At 39.3% G+C, this 22,035-nt stretch overlaps 2 protein-coding genes across 4 annotated transcripts in view; one reads left to right on the top strand and one right to left on the bottom strand.

Annotated features, from left to right (window-relative positions):
• The window catches only part of LOC105488629 (transmembrane protein 144), a 106,292-nt gene extending 94,913 nt beyond the window's left edge, over window positions 1-11,379 (bottom strand). Inside the window, exons 1-3 of the mRNA XM_011752853.2 lie at window positions 11,123-11,379; window positions 8,729-9,696; window positions 5,931-6,005 (exon numbers count right to left, since the gene is read on the bottom strand). The gene's annotated coding sequence lies outside the window, so the exon portion shown is untranslated. The remainder of the gene's footprint in view (window positions 1-5,930; window positions 6,006-8,728; window positions 9,697-11,122) is intronic.
• A 1,387-nt stretch (window positions 11,380-12,766) lies between these two features.
• GASK1B (golgi associated kinase 1B) overlaps window positions 12,767-22,035 on the top strand; it is a 50,519-nt gene continuing 41,250 nt past the window's right edge. Inside the window, exons 1-2 of one of the 3 annotated variants that reach the window (XM_011752868.2) lie at window positions 12,767-13,145; window positions 14,408-15,541. In XM_011752868.2, coding sequence (XP_011751170.2) covers window positions 14,632-15,541 — 910 coding nt within the window. In that variant the 5' untranslated portion in view covers window positions 12,767-13,145; window positions 14,408-14,631. Of the gene's footprint in view, window positions 13,146-13,179; window positions 13,674-14,349; window positions 15,542-22,035 lie in introns of those variants that run through there. The other 2 variants (XM_011752867.3, XM_011752866.3) reach the window with 2 other exon arrangements.

Here is a 22,035-nt window from a genome sequence, read left to right on the forward strand (position 1 = left end):
TCTCTTCAAACACTGTTTAAGTCCCATTTTCTTCTCCCTTCTTCTGTACCTTGAGTAAACTTTTTAATCACGTCTGGTAAGTTTCTCACGCCCTTTCCGGATTCTCCATCCTCTTAACTGTCTGTGTGTCAGTTTGGGTATCTTCTTCTGACCTACCTTTTAGTTTACAAATTCTCTTTTCAATTGTATATATTTTGTTTTTTAATGAGTGAACTATGAGGTGTTTATTGATAATTCCCTTGTACATGCATTGAATTCAAAGATTTTACTTAATCTTTGGATTGATGTATTTTTTGAGTTTGAAAATTCTATCATTGTCTTTTAAAATATTGTTTCTGCCACCACGTCTTTCTCTTTTCTTTGGGACATCCAGTTACACCTATGTTTGATTTTTTAACTGTGTCCAATACATATTTTAAACACTCTGCTTTGATTTTTTTTTCTATTTATTTTTCTAATACTTTGCTTTTATATTTAATATTTTCTAGGGACCTGTTTTTGATTTCATAAACCTTGGTTCTGCTTTGTTCTATCTGCCTTTAAAATCAAATTATTTTTTTAAATTTCAGATTTCTAAAAAATTTCAGACTAAGAATATCCACTTAATTTTTTTTTTTTTTTTTGAGACAGAGTCTCACTCTGTCACCCAGGCTGGAGTACAGTGGCGTGATCTCAGCTCACTGCAACCTCCACCTCCTGGGTTCAAGCAATTCTCCTGCCTCAGCCTCTTGAGTAGCTTGGATTACAGGAGCGCACCACCACACGTGGCTAATTTTTGTATTTTTAATAGAGATGGGGTTTCACCATGTTGGTCAGGCTGGTCCCAAACTTCTGACCTTGTGATCCACCCGCCTCGGCCTCCCAAAGTGCTGGGATTACAGGCATGAGCCACTGTGCCTGACCCCACTGATTTTTTTATAGCTTCTAATTTTCTGTTGAAATTCTCACACTCCTTATCTTTTGCTTTACTTTGTTTTATCGATCAATCTAAGTATTTTAAAGTCTGAGTCTCCTGTAGAACTCTCTCTAAGTCATTATCTCTGTCTTATAGGTAGGGAAACTAAAAAATTTCATGAAGAATAAAATCCATTGTACAATGCATAATATAGTCAAAGATCTTGAAAAAGAATTGGTGTCTAAACCATTATTTTTTACCTTTAGTCAATAAACATTACTCCTCTTTACAGGAGGTAAAAAAAATTACTCATATAAAATATACTGAAAATAAGTGTCATTAAACATTAAACGATGAATAGTTTTAAATCGCTCTATTTTCTTTGCATGCATTAACTAGCACTTCAGAGAAAAAATGATAGCTTTTGTTATGGCTTCATATTTCTTTAAAATATTGACTTAAAATAGATTTCCCATCTGGGAAATAGATAAGAACTAATGCTGTTTGGTTTTAAACAGAATTGTGTTGTAATCCTCAAGCTAAAGGCACAGCAAAATAAAAAATGACATCATCACTGGAAATTTGCCTCAGTCTACTTACTGTTCACCATTTAATCAGACACTTTTTAATTCTGGCAGAAAGTCTAAGGAATTCATGGATCCGCCTCCTAAGCACATCAAGAAGTGCTAATGCACTGGACAGCTAGAACAATGGCAGTAGAACATCTTATTTAAACTTTTGACATAATAAAATAATAATTTTTTTCTTGTCTGGGTAACAATAGCATTAATACTTTATAGTTGTGGCATACTATAAAGTTAAAGATTAAATTAAGCAAGAGAACACTGTTATACACTTTAAATAAGACTGCTACAACTTTCACAGGCACAGTTTCAAACAATACTAGTTAACCCTCATTATTCATTAGGACTACTTCATATAAGTCAGCTACCAATAAGTATCACTTTACAAAAGCCTCTTATCTACCGACTTACCACACAGGTCTTAGGAAAAATGTTTTATTTTTGAATAGTTATATGGATACTATAAAGATGGTGATTGTTTATCACTATGTTGTGAAATTTCTTGCCCTCCTTCAATTTTTTTTTTTTTTTTTTTAAGTGGAGAAATGATTTTCTTAAAAGTCTGAGTCTTCTAAGCATAGTTCACCTCCTGGTAAAAATTGCAGTGCCCCATTAGTTAATAATGCCATCGCAAGGCATCCTTTTCTCTCTTCTAATGTACGATACAAACAAAATTTGTGCAAGTCAAAGAGCAGGGAAAAGTTTTCATACTTCATAGAACTTTAAGTAACTTTATTTCATAGAACTGTGGGAGTGCCAGCCAAAAGAGCTTCCAGTATGAAACTTTCAGTTGCTTTTATGGAGATGGCCACTGGCAGCCTACCACCTTGGTCATGCTCGGGTGGGCAGGCAGGGAGAGGGCAGCTCGCGCAAACAGCACAGGAAAAAGGCCTTTGGATGCATGCGGCCTCCCAGACTCGTGAACTGCAAGAGCCAGGGACTCCAATAGCACAGAGCCCGGAAATCGGGCACGCAGTCAGGGCGCGCCTGCAGGCACAGGAAGTGACGCAGAGCTTATGCCTCAGGCTTAGGCTCAGGCTTCAGTGGTAGCAGCTGCATGCCTGCCTCCTCGATATTCCTGAAGGATGGAGCCTGGAAGTTTTTTTTTTTTTTTTTTTCTTTCTTTCTAAATTTCCTGCCTTTTCCCTCTGTGTTGGTCATTTGCTGTTGTTATTTTTGGCATGTTTTATAATTTTCAGTCGGTTTTCAGAATATAGATGGCATACTGTACATTCTCTATATGATGTTCCCACAAAAGTGCTGCTTTTGTTTTTTAGTTATAAAGCACTTCAGTGAATGACTTTGATCCAGTTGAGACTTAGTTTTAAGCTTTGTCATACATGAGCTTTTTAATTTGTTACTTACAGGATGTGCCATCTTAAAAAGTAGCTTTGCCTGAGTCGGGTGCGGTGGCTCACGTCTGTAATCCCAGCACTTTGGGAGGCCGAGGTGGGTGGATCACGAGGTCAGGAGTTCGAGACCAGCCTGGTCAACATGGTGAAATCCCATCTCTACCAAAAATACAAAAATTAGCTGGGCATTGTGGCGCGTGCCTGTAATCCCAGCTACTCAGGAGGTTGAGGCAGGAGAACTACCTGAACCTCCGGGAGGCGGAGGTTGCAGTGAGCCGAGATCACGCCATTGCACTCCAGCCTGGGCAACAAGAGTGAAACTCTGACTCAAAAAAAAAAAAAAAAAAAAGAAAATTTAAAAAAGTAGTTCTACCCAAGTCCTAGACCTGAGTTTAGCACGCTCCCTCTGGATTTCATTTTAATCTTTAACTCCTCAGTGCTGTTCAACTGCTGAAATCTGTGCTCAGCACTCCAGCTTTCTGTTTGCTGTTTCCTAGTATGTATCTTGAAGGCTTGCCTTACACATGCACAAGTCAGAAATTTACCCACAATTTGAGGGAAACTAGGGTGCAGATTTGCAGACACTCTCTTAGCTTCCTGTCTTTTTCAATAGTTTGCTCCTCAAATCAGAGCTCCTTTGGCATCCTGAAACACCAGACTTTGTCTCCTCTGGTGTGTGAGACTCCTGCTTTCTTCTTGCGCTCCTTTCGCCTTCACCACAACTTGGAAAATGCCCCCAGGAAAATTCCGAGGTGAATGTTGAATACATCTTGTGTGCTTCCCTTTCTCAAGGATTCTAGCTGCTCAATATTACTTGCACTGGCTCTCCAATGCTTTCAGAGGATTGTTTTCTAGATATATGTTTTTCCAATTTTTAAACTTATTTTTGGTAGAAGATTTAGTTAAATGTAAGCTACACAGTTGACTCCAGGGGCCAACATTTTATTCAGTGAATTTTAATTTGAACAGTTTTATCATTTCTAAATGTTATTTAAATTTTTTTTTGATGTGTACCCAATCATTTTTAAATCCTTTTGTTGCACGTTCCCTTAGTCTTCCTTTAAACAGTTTATGTTTATCTATCTACATTTACGTTTGGATTCAAATAATTCCAAAAATTCTCTCTCTCTCTCTCTTTGTGTTTTTTTTTCTTTGTATGCTTGTGATTTCTAATATTAACCACAGATAACTTGATGATAACTTGATGTCATTTATGGGAGTTTTAAATTTGAGAATCTTTCATTTTTAGGAAATTTGTAAACAATGGATTATATGCATTTTTTCCTTATTTATTCTAGGTCTAGGTTTTAGGTAAGAGGGCCTTTGAGAGTTTCCAGCCTGACAATATATACTGCTTGAAACAGAAAGTTATACATTTTAATTTTGAATTGTGCTCTTCATGGAAAACTTGAAAGGAAATAAAAATGTTTCATGATGAACTTTTGTTCACCAAGCCTCTCAGACACTTATATGTTTGGCTGCAGAAATTCCAAACTCAACTTATTAAACTTTTTTATTTCACAAAGCTATATATTTTAGAAAGAAATCTATCCACCTGTTAGTTGAAATTCAATTAATTGTAAAGCATTTTTTTCTTATTTAACAAAAAGAAGAATGTCTTTTTTTTTCCATGATTCAGTAATAGAATAAGTGAAAATAAGCTTTGGGTCAGTTTGAAACTTATGACAGATTGGTAAGTGAATTATTTATCAATGAAAATGAATTATCTATAAAACTACCGAAAGCAGTCCAATACTGTCACTTGGTAGACAAATTTAGTATGATTAGAATGGACATATTTGAGGTATGTAGGCATGATCTACTTAATTATATTGAGACAGATAGAATGGGAAGAATTGAGAGCTGAAACTAGACATTTCTGCTCGGTTTGGGCAGGTTCTCAGGGTGGTAGATGAGGAAGAAGGTGGAGAACAGGATAGAGATGAAATTTTGAGAAGGGAGTCCAGCCTAGAAGGTAGGATCCTATAAGTCCCTTGACTGCTAGACCATTGTATATCATTTTAACTGCTACTTCCAAAGTGATTTCACAACGCCTATCACATGGTAGTTGCTCCAAAAATATTTTAAATGAAAAAATAAAAGCATAATAGAGGAGTCTAAGGATATGGCAACAAATACTTCAGTCTCTAATAAGCGATTACAGGTTTCTCCATAATAAGGAGATACCTGTCAGGAGAACTGACTAAATCCATCCAATAATTGGGTGACCTCTCCCTTGATCAAAGTATAAATGGGCGTGACCAACTCTGAATCTCATTTTGACCGTAAGAAATGAATATTTCTAAGGTCTGTTTTTCCCCACCTGATAATAACAAAGCTGACTTTTTTTTTGATATTGTAAGGGCTTGCATGTATTAATTCATCTAATCCTCACACCAGCTCTATGAGATGGATGCCGTTATTAAGAAACGTAAAACAAGTATTCAATTATGATACCTCCCTATTTCAATTATATTGCTATGAATCACCTCACTATAGCCTCATATAGGTTACCATAGACTAGTTCTAAATTTCAAATGCAAAAATGGGCAAAGATTTGAATCCAAAGTAGCATGCAGAATATATTCCTAATTATCTTTTAAGTCTTTTGTTAAGTATAAAAGGAGACAGTGAAGCAAATTCTGGATAATTTGCTGCATTAGTAACTTAATAATACAACTGTTTCTTGAACCTGAAATCATGTATTGATCAATGAATCTTACCAACAGTGTCTTACATCTCTTTAGAGAGTGCCTAACCATTAGTATCATCCTTGCAAAAAAAGAGAAAATAATGAATGAGCAATTACATCTTAGAATGTATCAAGCACTGTGCTAAGTGCTTTACATATAACATGCAATTTAATTATTAGAACCATTCTGTGTACTAGATATAATGATCTTAGCTTTTCAGATGAGGAAACTAAGCTAAATTAATTATCTTGCCAAAAGCACCTACCTGAGATAGGAATCTTTTTGTTCACAAATTCGTTAACTCAGGTAAATGCAGATTTATTGTCATAAATTATATTGTCTGGTTATTTCTCTAAGCAATTAGTGCAAAGATAAAACAAGGAGTTGCCTCTGAACTGATGATTACCTCAGTCAAGGGTGGCTTCATTCCCCAAAGAACTGCAATATAATATGCATTCTTAACCAAAGCACTGGTCATTTCCTGTGGAAAAATAATTGGAGTGTGTTATATTTAGAGAACGACATGTTCATTCTTATAAAAATATTCAATTTTTTTTCTCTGTGTTATACTCCTTGGTATCTTTTCATCTTTTTATTTCAGAACCCATTCCAAGCTTCTAACCAGAAGCTTTTAGGCTTATAATTTTTGGCTATGCTACATGTTACATGACCATGGGAACCCGATGACTGCCCTTTGGAAAACAGTGTGATTTTACCATAAAAGGAGTCTTTATGGATTCATAACTGGTGATGGGCTGTCAAGGATTGATTTTTCTCTGGCACTTTTCCTTAGGCAGTCCCTCCACACCCAGCCATGAGTGCTCCTGGTTTTCATTCCATGGGCTGTGAACTGTAGTCTCTCTCAAATTCCTTCTTTTTCCAGTTTCTACATGCTGTGAACTTGCTTTGAGAAGGAGCTTGAATCTATGGCGCTGAGTAGGTGAGAGTGGGTGGCTGGGCAGGGTATGTGATGTTAACACATTCTGTGTTTTTGATCCAAAGGATAAAATATCAGGAAGGAAATGGAACTCTCATAAAGACAGGAAAAAGAATAGAATAACCTTAGATAAACTGCAAATATTGTTTTGAATCGTCTCCCAACTTTTTGCTTTTCTGTCCACCTTCTTTTGGCATCTTACTGTCTTCCTCCTGGCCTGCCCCATTCGTTTTGGGGCTTCTCACTAGGGCAGTCACCTGGAGGGCTTGTTTCAATATCTGTATTGAAACAAGACTCTCCTCCAGTTTCCGATTCCATAGGTCTCAGGTGGGGTTCGAGGATTTTCATTTCTAACAAATTTCTTTTTTTTTTTTTTTTTTTTTTTGAGACGGAGTCTCGCTCTGTCGCCCAGGCTGGAGTGCAGTGGCCGGATCTCAGCTCACTGCAAGCTCCGCCTCCCGGGTTCGGGCCATTCTCCTGTCTCAGCCTCCTGAGTAGCTGGGACTACAGGCGCCCGCCACCTCGCCCGGCTAGTTTTTTTTTTTGGTATTTTTTAGTAGAGACGGGGTTTCACCGTGTTAGCCAGGATGGTCTCGATCTCCTGACCTAGTGATCCGCCCGTCTCGGCCTCCCAAAGTGCTGGGATTACAGGCTTGAGCCACCGCGCCCGGCCCATTTCTAACAAATTTCTAGGTGAAGCTGATGCTGCGGGTCCAGGGTCACACTTTGAGAACCACTGGCCTTGGGATGTGTTTTACCATCTTAATATGTTCATTCATTCATGCACTTGTTAATTCAGTTAATGTCCAGGCAGTGCCTTACACATTGTGTACTCCCCACAGAATCCAGCTTTAGTGACAAGCGTTGAGTAGGTCTTCAATAAATTTTAAACTGTTGTGCAACGTACATTTCTCCAAGTCTCACTAGCCCATGGCTACCTAGCAATCTTTGGCAGGATTGACTTGAACTGTACTGACTTTTACCCTCCTGCGTAAAACAAGACCTCCAGCACCTCTCCGAAAAGCACTTATTGTGTCTTAGGGATGCTTAGTCTTGTAGTTCATAGGCTTATAACCCAGGTAGTTCTGGTTACCACACACAAGCCTCTCTCATGGATGTTTTCTCTCTGTGCAGCTACTTATGGGCAACTTACTGCTTCACCTGCTGCTGTTGCTGCCTTCTACGGCAACCCTGAAGTCCACACCATGGGAGCTACCCACCAGTGCTCCAGAAGTTGCAATACCTGAGAGGTAATGGAAAGGATGAGATGCTCCCTGACCCTGCATCATATTTCTTCACCTTGCAAGCCAACGGCTGCTGATGCATTGATATTGCACAGAATAATATATGAAAATATCTCCATCAGTGCCTTCCTGTAGTTCTTCTTTTCTGGTGCTTGAATCCACAGTGCTGGGGAGGTGGGAGTGGGTGAATGGGTAGAGTATGTAACATTAACCCAGTCTGTCTTTTCCAATCCAGTTTCACTATCAATTCTTAAAACTTGGGTATGTAGTTACATACCCCAACATTGTATCAGATAGGCTACATATGTCAGAATCACAGTAGGTGATCCAACTCAGTTCCAAAACTACCAGATACAAATGAATAAACGATTCCAAATTTCTCTCTACATTCTTCTCCTGCAGTTTAAGGTGTTTACTTATAATCCCAATGCATTTCTAATGTTCCAGATTTAATCTAGTGAAGCCAGGGGCCTTTCCTTTCTTTAAATGTACTCTGTAGATTTTTTTCTTTTACATAAACTATACCTTAGGTGAGGAGAGAAAAAATAATCTGTTGGTCTGCACTAGTTTCCTGCAAGGAGCCCAAGGGTTGAGACAGTTTTATCCAATCTTTACTCCTTTACAAAGACAGAAAACTACTGCTGCGTGAGTTGTTCTGTCTCTGCCAAGAATGACCTAGAGCCAGTGTGTCTGTCCTGGTTTCTCCTCTGTGTGTGTGCCCTGGGGACAGAGATGGAGCAGAGTATCAGGACCTTGAGTGCCCATTTCTGAAACAGAGAAGCTTAGTTGTCTAGATTGTGTGGGGGCTTTTTGAAGAAACCCAGGGCAACCTCCAATTTTCCTAATTCTTACTTTATTCCATGATGACTCTATGAATTATCAGGTTTTAGAACTATAAAACAAATGGAAATTATTCTAACCTGCATGAATTATCTAATTATTAAGAAGTGAAATAATAACTTTGTACATGTCTATCATTTCAAATAGATGCCAAATTGGCTGTCATATGTTTTATCTGTTTACCATATCATAGTATGTTCATGCAGACATCGCCCAGTTTCTGGTCGTGTGGCAGAACCATTCTAACACAGACACAACATCAAATCATGGAATAAACGTTCCTAGGGAAATGAGGCAAATGCATTATTGCAGGAGATTTCCATACCAGGAAAATGGAGGAAAGTGCATGGTATAATAGTAGACAGAGGAGAGAATACCTAATACAATACAATGCCAGGCATTTTATCTGCTGGAAATATGCCTATTTGGTGTTCTCTGGGTCATATATGAGTGATTAGGCTATGGCACATGGTGTTACTTCATAGATTTGTAATACCAGCTCTGAGGAGACAGGTGATTTTCTCCAAAAGCACTTCTCCTACTGCATATAGATGTACTAGTTTAGGTCAACAGGAATGATGTCCTTAGGGGTGAGCAATCAACTGTCAGATAAAAAGTGCACATATTTCTATAAAATATGACATAATCAGTATAACTTCTTTTGCATACTGGTCAAAAGACAGATAGAGTATAGACTACTATTTAACACTTTTATGACAAAACTTCAAAGATTATAAAGTTGAAAGTTTTTCAGCGGCAGGCAGGGCAGCGTGGTGCTGTCCAGGCCTGGTGTTGGAATGGATAGCAAAGATATTAGCAAATTCCATACAATAAGTAGGGCAAAGGTTGTACCCAGGAACCTATGCTAATGCCGCGATTATAATCATAGTAGGGTTATGGTTCCTAGAAATCAGGAATATGAGGAGCAAGGGATAGGGTCCCCCAGTGGAAGAGTCTGGGCAGCACTGAACCAGGAACAAGGTGTCCATCTGCAGGTCGGCAATCTGTGCAACAAGCCTGGGTCAACAACGGCAAAGAAAAACTCAGTACTTAGCTTTTCAGTGATTGGAGTCCTTATATATTGTCCTTCACTTTCCCAAGGGCTCTCAGGAGATGGGCAAGTTGCCACACAGTCACAGCAAGTGACACACCTGACAGAAGTGGGAGAAATGAGAGTGCTGTGGGTGGAAGAATGAGGCCCGATTCACTATCTAATCTGGTCCAGGAGGTGTCCCAGACTGAAGGCAAATAGCCTTCATCAAACTAGGATCTTACTATTGGAAGCCTTGAAGGATTTACAGATTACTTCATTGCCAGTGAAACCTAAGACATCATTTAATTGTAAAAAGGTGTTAATTTGCTTCTAGAACTAAGTATTTAACTCATAATACAGTGAATTATAACTCTGCACATTAGAAGCTTTTAAAACTGTGGATTCCTGGGCCCTACTTTAGATCATTTAGAGTCTCTGGGAAGATGGATGGGGCCTAGACACTCATATATTTTTAAAATTTTCAGGGGTTTTTGCTGTTCTTTAATATTTAAACTTAATTTTTAAATGACTGAAAAAATATGCATTTTTTAATTGTAAACAAATTATTTGTCCTACTCTCCTTCTTTATAGATTTATAACATATATACAAGGTATAAAGAATATAAAATAAATAACTATCTACCACCTTTCCAATTTGATTGAAGGATAAGACATGTATAAATATGGAAAAATACAGAAATCACAAATGTATAGTCAATGTGCTATCTCAAAATAAACATACTTAGGTAAATCTCATCTAAACGAAGAAACAGAACATTCCCACAATCCTGCTCTACTCATGTTTTCTCTCCATCACCATCCTTGCCCCTCCAAAAAGATATGGAAAAGTCCCCAGGTAATTCTAATGGGCTCTACCATTATCTCACTGTCTACTTTTTCACTTTATTTCTCTCATTATTTTTAAGAAGAGAAAATACTTTAGGCACGAGAATTATTAGTCTCTCTGATCTAATCTAATAATAATAACGAATGCTTTGAGTTCTATATGTGCACGCACAGATTATATTGTAAGTTATAAATGAATGTTATATTGTGGCAACAAATTTTCAAACTAACACTCTTTCAAGGAATTTAGCTTTATTTTTCTAAAACCAAATTAAACTTCTCCGTGTCCCGTGCTACCTGATGGCAAAAAACACCTTTCCATTCGGTTTCAACAGAGACCATGAGCAATTGATGGCAATTGCTTCCACATTCCAAAATGAGGTATGGATCCACTGTGCTGAGGGAAGTGGTTTGCTGCATTGGGAAGTCTGAGGTTACTGGAGCAAATCATGGTGACCATGTCCATTGGATCACTTGTGGGGCAGTACACAGAGGTCCAAGTTAGAAAACCAGCCTGCGAGTCAGCCTAAATGCTGCCTAAGAGAACAGCCTGGAGAGATGAGATGATCTCAACAGAACAGGGGGCTACCAAGTTCCAAGGGACTGAGGGGCCATCAACAGCCAGCTAGAGAGATGCTTTGATAGTGGTGTCTTTGAAGTGACTACAAGATGCTCATCGCAGAGTCAGCTTTACATACCTGCCAAACCTGGAGAGCTTATAAGTCAATTCGCAGCATTATGAATGGAGTAGCAAAACCATTTCTGCCATTATTGCTTCTCTCTCTCCACTACCTTGGAACAGCCAGAGCCAGGCTCAAAGTAAGGTGAGTGGCTGGGTGAGTGGTTAAGGAACAAGAACTCTAGGCAGGAACAAAAAAGAATCTACGATGGATCTCCTCTGTCCCTTTTCAGTAGATTTTGGTTATGCTTTTTGAGGGACTGCTATCTTCTGGAGAAATTCTGGAAATTTGAAAGAAATTTTTAAAAAAATTTACTATGATATAGAATCAAACATATTAATTAGTTTATGTATATTATATGTCTGTATGTCTATGGCTAACAACTGGAGAACTTTTAAAAAAATTTAAGTATTACTGGAAAAGTCATGGGGCCTGCCTGAGTTTCCGTTTAAGAAAGTTGAAAAGAGATATCGGGCCACAGAAGAGGTTTCAATGGGCAGTAGAGGGGGGCAATCACTAAAATTGTGTTCTGATTATATCTGACAAGCCCCGTTTATCCAGTGTATTGGTTACATCAATATCTTGACTACAAATAATTCAGTGTGCTTGTCCTCAATTCTACCGTGATAGCTTTGCTGTGGTGCAATGGTGACTATGTGTCAAGGCCTGGGCCGAGGAGACAGGCTTCCGAGCAGTTTAATGAGGCATCATGGGGGATAAAAACAAACACATTGCTGAGTATTTCAAATGATCATTCCAAGGCTGCTATCTCATTCAATCATCACAAGAAACCGATGGAGTGAGTGGTATTATTTTTCTTCTCTTACACATGAGGGAAACTGATGCAGGGTAAAATGACTTGCCACAGGGGACCACACGTAAGAGTTAAATGAGAAGAATTTAAAGCCAGGCTTCCTCCCTCTTCAGCCCATTCTCTGAATATCATAGTTCAGAGTAGAGAGTGGAGCCTCCACTAATCCCTATTGTGGCTATAGCAGGGGACAGTGTATTGTTCTTTTTCTAGGAGACATTTTTGGAGTGGGGTAGGAAGGTAGTCAACCAGATTTACCAACTCACACAACTCGCACTATCTCCTAGACATTTCTCCATGAAAAAAGTAGCTCTAAAAACAGCTGGAGGAGACTTCTGGTTATTATAACTGGCCTCTGCCAAAGGCTTACTTTTAATTTTTATAGATCCAAGTCAGTTGTTCCTTTAACTGTGAAAATAATAAGATGATTATAAAATGCAGCTTTGATATGGTTTTCCTGCAAGAAGTTCACATTTTCTATATAGAAAATAATTCTGTGTGTATGAAAGTATGTGCCTTAAGAGTTTTTGAGTGCAAATAAAATTGCTTTGAGGCCTGAATTCTCAGAAAGTTTAGCCAAAATACCCAGGTACTTCCAGGCTACTATCAATATTGGGATTGCTCCTTCTCATTCCTCCATGTGGCAGGACTTTTAAAGAGGAAAAAAGGACTGAGTTTAGAGTGCTAAAATAACAGCCTGATTATAATTTTCGTCAATTTACCACTTGGACGTTTATTCTCTCCTTCCATATATATTCCAACTCCTTGCTCTTTTTGCATTGTAAAATATAGTATTTTTAGGAATATACACCATATGCTAATCTTTTACCCACTCTTCAGTATCACAACTTTCTTTCTCTGTGGGGAGGAAAAATCCCTGTTCCCTTTCTGTCTTCTTGCCTTTTGATTCTATTTGTCATAGTCTAATTGAGACCCCGAGGTCATCAGCCCCTGCCTTTGTGCTAGGCACGCAAACCACCCAGGCCAATCCCTTACCTGTTTTTTTTAAAAACCTCCAATCAGAGAGAATCCACGACTTCTTTTTGTGAACTGTTGCACTGTGCAACTGCACACTATAAATGTCTTTCCTTATCTATGTGCACTCTTATCTCACTGTTCTATTTTTTCCCCCTCATTTATATTAACTCTTTCTTACCTTTTTTTCCTGAACTTCTAGGCCTTCTCTTTCCAGAACTGGTGGAAGACAAATGAAACGGCCAAGATGGTAAGGTGAGTAGTTCCTGGGAACGCTTGTGCTCTAACCCCAAGTTATGCGGGATGGACACTCGAGGGGTGATGGCATTCCTCATTTTACAAGTTCTTCCCTTGGCTGCGGCTGCTCCACCAAGATAGCAAACACTCGATCTTTTGAACTTCATGAGACTGACATTTCTGAGTCTGTTTTGCAAACACGACACTAGAGGGCTCCCAGGGGTTAAAAATAAGTGGAAAGTTATTTGAATGAAAACTGATTCTCTACGGCATTTCTTTTTTCCGAATTTAAAATTAATGTTTATTTTGTTAACTATTGTTTTTAAAAGCCTTATATCTCTTAAAACCATGCAGCAGTCAGTTTCCAAGTTTTGCTTTGCAATCAGTAGTTTTCAAGGGAGCTTTTAAAGCTGAACTGAAATGTTTGAAATGTGGAACACTCTTGACCATGAAATATGTTCTACTTACATGCCTCAGCCTTTAAAAGTTCTTTGCATTAGAGTCAAGGATTACATTCTTCCTGGAGCCAAGCATGGGGCCAGCTGTGTAAGTAAGGTTGCTTACGAGTTTCTTCTTTTTCTTTTTAATAGTGAAAAAACAGAACTAGAGATGCTTTTATTTTCTTTCAGCTGACTTCGGTGGAAAGAAAAGAAATAAAAAGCAGTCAGCGTTGTGTTGTGTTGTGTGTGTGTGTGTATGTGTAAGAGAGAAAGAGAGAGAGAGAAACAGAATAAATGCAACTGTTTCCAACATATATGGACATTTACGGCTTTGTATTATACTAACAATGTAAGCTAATGGAACATATTATTAATACAAAGAAAAATTTGTATCATTAGACTAAGAGAATATGTTTCTAAATTTTATTGTTAATACTTGCTGCTTGTACTTGGTTAATTCAGGACTTTAAAAAGTAAATATGGTATAGTTATAGAGTTTTTAAAAATCACCTATTACTTGTCTTAAGTTCTTTCTGAATTTCAAAAAGGAAAAGCCCAGGTTTGTCACATTTTAATGCTTTTGCTTCAGAGTCAACTTAAATGACTCTAGGTACAAGTTATAAAACACTCTTGGATTTTTTGTGTCTTGTTTTCACTACTTTAAAGTGACTGTCAAATCTATACATCTATCTTGTTTCCATGGTTTTAACTTTTATTTTTAAAAACATTTAGTGGTGATATTTATGAAAGGAAATGATGACTTTTTTTCTTTACTCTTGTAGAGGAACTTAAATGGTTTGAGATTGTGACTCAGTTAACTCTGTATCCATTCATTCCCAGAAACCAGCCACATTTCTCCTTGGGGAGACTGATAGTTTAAAAGGTTTGTTGTGTCTGAAACATTCCCAGCTTCATTACCAACCCTTTCCTTCCACCTCTACCCACTGGAGACCATTTATGTCCCGAAGCGGACGCGACAGCTGAAGTCAGGAAACCATGCATCACATTAGCAGGAGCCAACTGCAGACTTTAAACTCCGTTCAACATGTGGATGCGGCAGAGAAATGACCTGTCCAGACAAGCCGGGGCAGCTCATAAACTGGTTCATCTGCTCCCTGTGCGTCCCGCGGGTGTGTAAACTCTGGAGCAGCCGACGTCCAAGGACCCGGAGAAACCTTCTCCTGGGCACTGCCTGTGCCATCTACCTGGGTTTCCTGGTGAGTCAGGTGGGGAGGGCCTCTCTCCAGCACGGACAGGTGGCTGAGAAGGGGCCACATCGCAGCCGCGACACCGCCGAGGCATCCTTCCCTGAGATACCCTTGGATGGTACCCTGGCGCCTCCAGAGTCCCAGGGCAATGGGTCCACTCTGCAGCCCAATGTGGTGTACATTACCCTACGCTCCAAGCGCAGCAAGCCGGCCAATATCCGTGGCACCGTGAAGCCCAAACGCAGGAAAAAGCATGCAGTGGCATCGGCTGCCCCAGGGCAGGAGGCTTTGGTCGGACCATCCCTTCAGCCGCAGGAAGCTGCAAGGGCAGCTGATGCTGTAGCACCTGGGTACGCTCAGGGAGCAAACCTGGCTAAGATGGGAGAACGACCCTGGAGGTTGGTGCGGGGTCCAGGAGTGCGAGCCGGGGGCCCAGACTTCCTGCAGCCCAGCTCCAGGGAAAGCAACATTAGGATCTACAGCGAGAGCGCCCCCTCCTGGCTGAGCAAAGATGACATCCGAAGAATGCGACTCTTGGCGGACAGCACAGTGGCAGGGCTCCGGCCAGTGTCCTCTAAGAGCGGAGCCCGTTTGCTGGTGCTGGAGGGGGGCGCACCTGGCGCTGTGCTCCGCTGCGGCCCTAGCCCCTGTGGGCTTCTCAAGCAGCCCTTGGACATGAGTGAGGTGTTCGCCTTCCACCTAGACAGGATCTTGGGGCTCAACAGGACCCTGCCGTCTGTGAGCAGGAAAGCAGAGTTCATCCAAGGTAACAGATTCACATGCTTCGTTATTTGCAGCTGTTGGGGATTCGGGTTCATTTTCTCTTTTCCCTTACTGTCTTTTTCTAAATGATTTTTCTCCACCCACGGTTCACATTTGGACAGCAGCAGCAGCAGCAGCCGCAGCAGCCTGTCTTTCCATGCGCTTGGCATTCTTTATTTTCCCAGCCTGGGAGGATATGAGAGTTCCAGGGAAAATGCTGTATTGGACATACAAGAGTAAGCCCATACTGTATAATCTTGGCTCTCCATTTCCCTCGCTGCACTTCCCAGTGGTTTATTAAATCTAATTAAAGCCAACGGCAATTTGCATGATGAGGAGAGGAAGCTAGGCTGGAGGCAAAGAACTTGCTGACAGTCAGGCATACTATTAAATAGGTTACTATGGGAGGAAGTAGAAGTTTTTAAAAGTAAGGGGGAAGCGAGTTATCGTTCTTGAGCAGATGGAATCTTCTTCAGGGGCGCAGAGCCTGACCATGTTAGGTTCAACCCCTTGATTTTTTTCCCAATGGATTTAACCCCTTTATTTAACAACAAAAAAAGAATGAGGCAAAAATTGGTAATTTGTTCAGTATGTATACTAACTAGCTGTGTGGTTTTATCAAGCCCCTGATTATGGTCTATTGAGCCAGTCTTTCAAGATTCTCTCTTCTTGGGTGACAAACATTTTGGCAGGTTCTAACATATGTAGCCAGTTACTGCAGTTGCCAGCAAAAGGATTGGTCTGCGGTCATGCCCATGCCATATAAAGGATATTCCCTGAATATTAAAGCTATTCCAGGGTTTGAATACAAAGTACAGTGAGTCAGTGGCTTATGTTTGAATGCAGAATGATGCCAGAAGTTACAACTTTGAATCCAGATTGGCTCAAGAGGCTAAAACGTACCCCAAAGAGATTAAAAGCTGAAAAGATACTTACTTTCTCCATGTCACCATGAAATTTAGCATTTCAGTGAGGTTCCCAGGGAGCCTACAATGGAATGGATTAAAATCCCTTGGAGTGGCTGAGACCCAAACTGCATTTCCAATGGCTTTAGCATTATAATTTCGTTTTAGAATGGGTACCCCTTGAAGTACCAGTGATTTACTTAGAAAAACTGGACATTCATTACTGATAGTGGTTCTTGTCTAAGTGCTCCAGATTCACAGGTATGCTTTGATGTCTCAAGTTTACAAAACAGTCCACCACAATTATGCCAATGTAAGAAACCCTCTCAAACATTTAATCTAATGTTGATAAAAATGAATTTTGTATTGGGTGTCCACAATTTGTTAAAGATTATACAAATCGATTCATATGTGTTGGCTCCTAGAATTCTCATAGCAGTGCTATTATGTAGGGACTATTATTATTTCCATTTAGTAGGTGAAAAAATTGAGGCTTATTGAGACAAAGTAATTGACCTCAACTCCCACAGCTAGTAAGTGGCTAAACTGGGTTTTGATTGTAGGCCCAGCAAACTTCAGAACATAACTTCTTAGCCACTGGACTTAGGTGAATATGTAACTTATTATCCAAACTGGAACTGTGTGGCATGAAAGGAGCTGCTGGTGGGCATTGGGACAATAGGCACAACCGACTGTTCTGAGCAGAGTAGGGCACAGGATCCCTCTTGTTATGCTGTAATCCCATTCATTTTCATGTCATAAAGGCCCCAGAGAGGAGAAGATGAACTCCTGGGTACATCCTGAGGCAGGGTTCTCTGATGTGTCCTTTGAGCTTCCCTTAGACACTCTTGGATGGAAGTTGGGAGAATACAGTAGTGACTAAGAGCCTGGGCCCTGGAGTTGGACTAACTAGGTTTGAACTTACCAATCTTATGACTTGGAAATGTTGCCATGTCTCTTTATGCCTCAGTTTCCTCAGCTGTAAAATGACAATACTGCCTACCATATGAGACTGTTGTTAGTTAATATATGGAAAACACTTAGAACCAGTATTTGCCACAAGATAAACCTTCAATAAATATTGGTTATTATTATTATTATACCAAGCACAGGACATACCAAGTTCATTGAATTCCTCACATAATCTCTAAGTCTCATGTATTATTTTCTTATGTGATAAGACTATGGCTAAAACTGCTTAATTAAACTTTTGTAATCACGATTCCTCTTAGGTATTTAATTCTTTGCTCTGAATTTCCAGCATCTTTGAGAACAAAAATTCATTTGAAGGAGGGGTTTGCAATCTCAATATAGCCTGGATATTTCTCTCTCCTTTCATATGGGAGTGGTGATGGAAATAAACTAATAAGGTTATACTAGTATGACTCAATTTAATAAATAAAATCTCTAAGATTATATCTCAAACAACATTCTCTCTTTGATACCTTCTTCCACTTAGTCATTTAGAGTCACAAAGTCAGGTCAGTTTCTTCAGGGGCTCATGAAATGATTTCATATAGTTATGAATACTCTACACAATATAATTCTACTCAAGCAGACTGTTATAGTGATGCAAAGTACATAAATAGAACACTTCTGGTCATGGTATAGACAGCATTAGGTTCTCAGTATCTCTACCCATCCACCTATTTCTAGTCTTTTCCTCACTATGTCTTTCTTCCCTGATTTCCACAGAAGTGTGTAGCTTTCTTCTAGGGCCCTCCTATTCTGTTAGTCAAAGTTTGACTTTATTTGAGCCTCTCAGTCCACCCAGAGAGGCAACAGATCTTACCTAGTTACCTAGCATCTTTTTCAGCTTGCTCTATATCATTATATTATATAATACATTTTTGTATTATAATCATTTGCTTAATCACCTGTTCCTTCCCACTACTCTCTAGGTCTCTGAAGTCAAAGATACTTCCCATTTTCTTTAGAATTGCATTTCTGGATCTTAGTGGAGAGTCTGGCCTATAGTAGAAACTCAATAAATATTTTGAACGAATGAAGGAATGCGTTCATTGCTTGTTCCTTGGACTCTAAACAGTAAATCTATACTGGAAGCCACTAGCTTCTAATACTTAGGACGCGTAATAACATTTTTAGTCTTAAGTCCAGGCTAGACTTTCTCCTGGAGGATCTCATAAGGAATTCATTGTGGATGTAATAAAAAATGTTTTTGTAGCCTCCTTACAATGCAAATGAAAGGTTTACAGGGCTTATTCTTGTGAGGACTATCAATGTGGTGTGTTGGCATCACGCTCTAGTGTAATTTGATATGAGTTTTCTGCAGGAGGAACAATAGGATTTAATTTAGGTATATATTTCTCTGATGATCAGGCTTGGTCTGGGAGTAGATCTTTTAATATTTGAGAGAGTGAGAAGCCAGCAAAGCCTGTAAGTAATCTGCCCTAAATGTTGTTTCTGTTCTGACTTTTGATTAATGTTTACAAAAACAAATTTATATCTGGCACCAAGGAAGTGGTTAGTCTGTGTTGCAAGTTGAATTTAGATATTTAAGCTGTCTTAGTTAATTTTTCTAAGAATCCTATGCAGTAGACTTTTTAAACCTCAATTTAGAGATGAATGAAAGGCAAGAAGAATGCTCAAGGACATGTGATGAGTTGTCCAGCAAAAATTTTTGTCTTCTAATTTCCAAGTCTTTTCTCTTTTCACAAATCTGCTTCCCTCAACAAATCCTTTAAGGGGCCCTAAGGTAAGTCGTCTTTCTCTATCACCACAGCCTACTAGGAAGTATAGTTATTTAATATAATGAAACAGATTACTTATACACTGATGCACAGATGTAGCTATGGGAACCTCCTTTTTATCCTCAAGGAGACAAAGCAACCTTAACCATAGCTAAGAGTCATTCAATTTTCCTAGATATATATACCAGGCACCGTTCTAAGTACTGTGCTTGCATTATTTCATTAAATCATCATCTACCAGCTGCACCCAGGTGACATAGAGTTTGGGGACTCTGACAAACATTTAACAAATATAGAAGTTGAGGCCCAGAGTAATTATAAAATGGATATGTGATGTGGAAAGGGAGATGTAAAAAGGAATCAAATGCTGTAAATTAACTAATCTGCCTGCCCCAGCCTTTCAGATAAAGCTCTCTGTTGATTTAGTTAAAAGACAAAGAGTTCCAATTAATAAAGGTCATCTTTAGGGTTTTTCTAAATTGGCAGAACTGGTGTGGGTGATCCAGTCAGCTAGCTCAGTTTAGTCTGAGACAAGATCTTGATTGTGTGACCTGATGAGTTCTAGATGATTCTTCTTGAATACAAAAAGATGTGTGAAATTAGTGGACTTACTGGTATTGTACTTTATAACAGACTATTTTCTGACAGATTATGCTCCAAGATATCCTAGAAAATGAGAAGGGTGCACTTGAGGAAGGGCAAGATAGTAATTAAGTAGGCAGAGCCAGCAGTGTGCCACAATATAAGATCCAGCAGTTACCACTGGAGCAGATTTTCATCCTATATGTTTCCGTGCAGGAAGTCTTAAAATGAATTAAAATATAGCATCAAAGGGCCTTAAAATGTTTGTATGCAATAAGGAAGTATTTTTCAATTGTGACAAAGAATCTAGTGTTATGTATCAGATAGTACTTACACTGTATTTGACGTGTGTTGTCTATTATACCACCTGACAATTTTACACAGCAGATATTACTCTTATTTTAAATAGGGGAATCCTGAGGCTCAGTGAGCTTATAAAATTTGCCCTACATCGCCTATCTAGAGAGCAATGAAATTGGAATTTGTGCCCAATTCTGTCTCTGACACTGAAGTTTCCTCATGTTGCTTCTGTTAACCCACACTACCTCACAAATATAACTTACTACAATCATGGGGTAATGTCAAAAATGTACAAATTTTAGCATGATGGTTTCTGATTTTACCACTATGCCAACATTTCTGTTTAATTTCTTTTTTCAATTCAATAATCTAATGTTGATAATATTTTTACTCAAGTGCAGTACTGATGTATCATTGTGAACACTGCTACAAGTTTTTTTCGTGCAAGCCAAGGTGCCAGTGCTTACCAGATTTTCTTGTTTACCATAAACAATCACATGTGTATCAATGTGACGGAACATATTTGTTTTCTGCCAAATTTTCCTTGCAAGAGTCTCAAATTACTATAAAAGTCACCAGATACTGTGTGATGCTGATACATTTTGATAGTTAAAAAAGCGAAAATATCCTAAAGTATTTATCTAGGATTAGACAAAGCAGACTATGTCCATGTAAAAATCAAGAGAATAAAAACAGAGACAACCCAGCATGCTTCTGTGATCTCTGATTTAGCAGCTTTGCCAGAGCTTCCCCTGTAGTCTGCACAGTATAATGTGAATGAATCTCAAGGGACACCATTTTGGTAGCATTTAAGCATTGTACTATTTTTCATGCCCAGCATGGAAGATAGATTATGTATGCTTTATTTTTAGGATGCTGCTTTATTCCACAGAGCTGTCAGACTGAATTAAGGTAGGCCAGTTCCAGGAATTCTGTATGTCAAGGCTGCTTACATGACAAACTGCAGGCACCCCACAAACTTCCATTTAAATTCATTGTAGATCCCAAGTTGCTCACTGTTTTCCAACTTGTATTGCCTCTTCGTATTATAAAGGAGGAGAAATATGTTGTGTGTTTTTCACTCTCTTTTCAAGCCTATGTGAGCAGCACTGTGAGTTCTGGGTGAATGTGCAGTAGCCGAGGCAGAGGGATGGCAGCTTTGCATTTTATATTGTTTCAGGCTCTCAGGTAAGGACATCGTCATTTTGCAGGGAGTGTTGAGAATAACACAGACGTCCTCACAACCTGGGAACATACTGGCTTCCGAATCCTAGAAATCTTTGACATATAGGCAAACTTTGTGGAAATATTTATTTAGGAGTGTATAATCATGTTTTATTTTTTAAAAAGTTGGATTGAAAGTATGTTGTGTTCTTCCTCAGAAAAGCCCTAAGGCTATTTCTTTATGAATCAAATTGAGCTGGTCAGCTTAATACATTCATTCATCAGTGAACAAAAGTTTACTGAGCCTCGGCTCTAAGCAGCGCTGTGCTCCAGCGTCCTCTTGTTTGCTCACTACATAACTTCATAGGCAAACGGGGAACCGGGCAACCTTCTCTGCTGTGTAATTTGTCCCTTGGTCCCACACACAGCTGGGATCAAAGGGGTGATTAATGGTTGCCACAGTACTCACAGCATAAGAGATGCATGTGCCTTAACTCCATGCAATCTATTGTCTTCTATAGGATCACATTTATCTTTTCTTCCTTTAACATGTATTTATTGAGCACGTGCTGTGTGCTAGCCACTATTCTAGTCACTGGGGCTGCATCAGTGAACAAAACAGTCAGGAATCTCTGCTCTTGTGGCGCTGACACTACAGGGCCATGTGTGAGTTCAGTGTTCTGGAGGAAATCTTCCTGTCACTGATGTGAGGATTCACTAAGCACCTTCCCAAGCTCAAGGAGGTGGGCTCTTCAGTAGGAGTGAATCAGCTGCTGTCTCTGAGTTGCTGTAAGGATCACACAGGTGCAGGGGTGCTAGATAGCTCTTCCTACCTA

The sequence above is a fragment of the Macaca nemestrina genome, chromosome 3, assembly GCF_043159975.1.
Source record: "Macaca nemestrina isolate mMacNem1 chromosome 3, mMacNem.hap1, whole genome shotgun sequence".
Classification (NCBI taxonomy): Eukaryota; Metazoa; Chordata; class Mammalia; order Primates; family Cercopithecidae; genus Macaca; species Macaca nemestrina.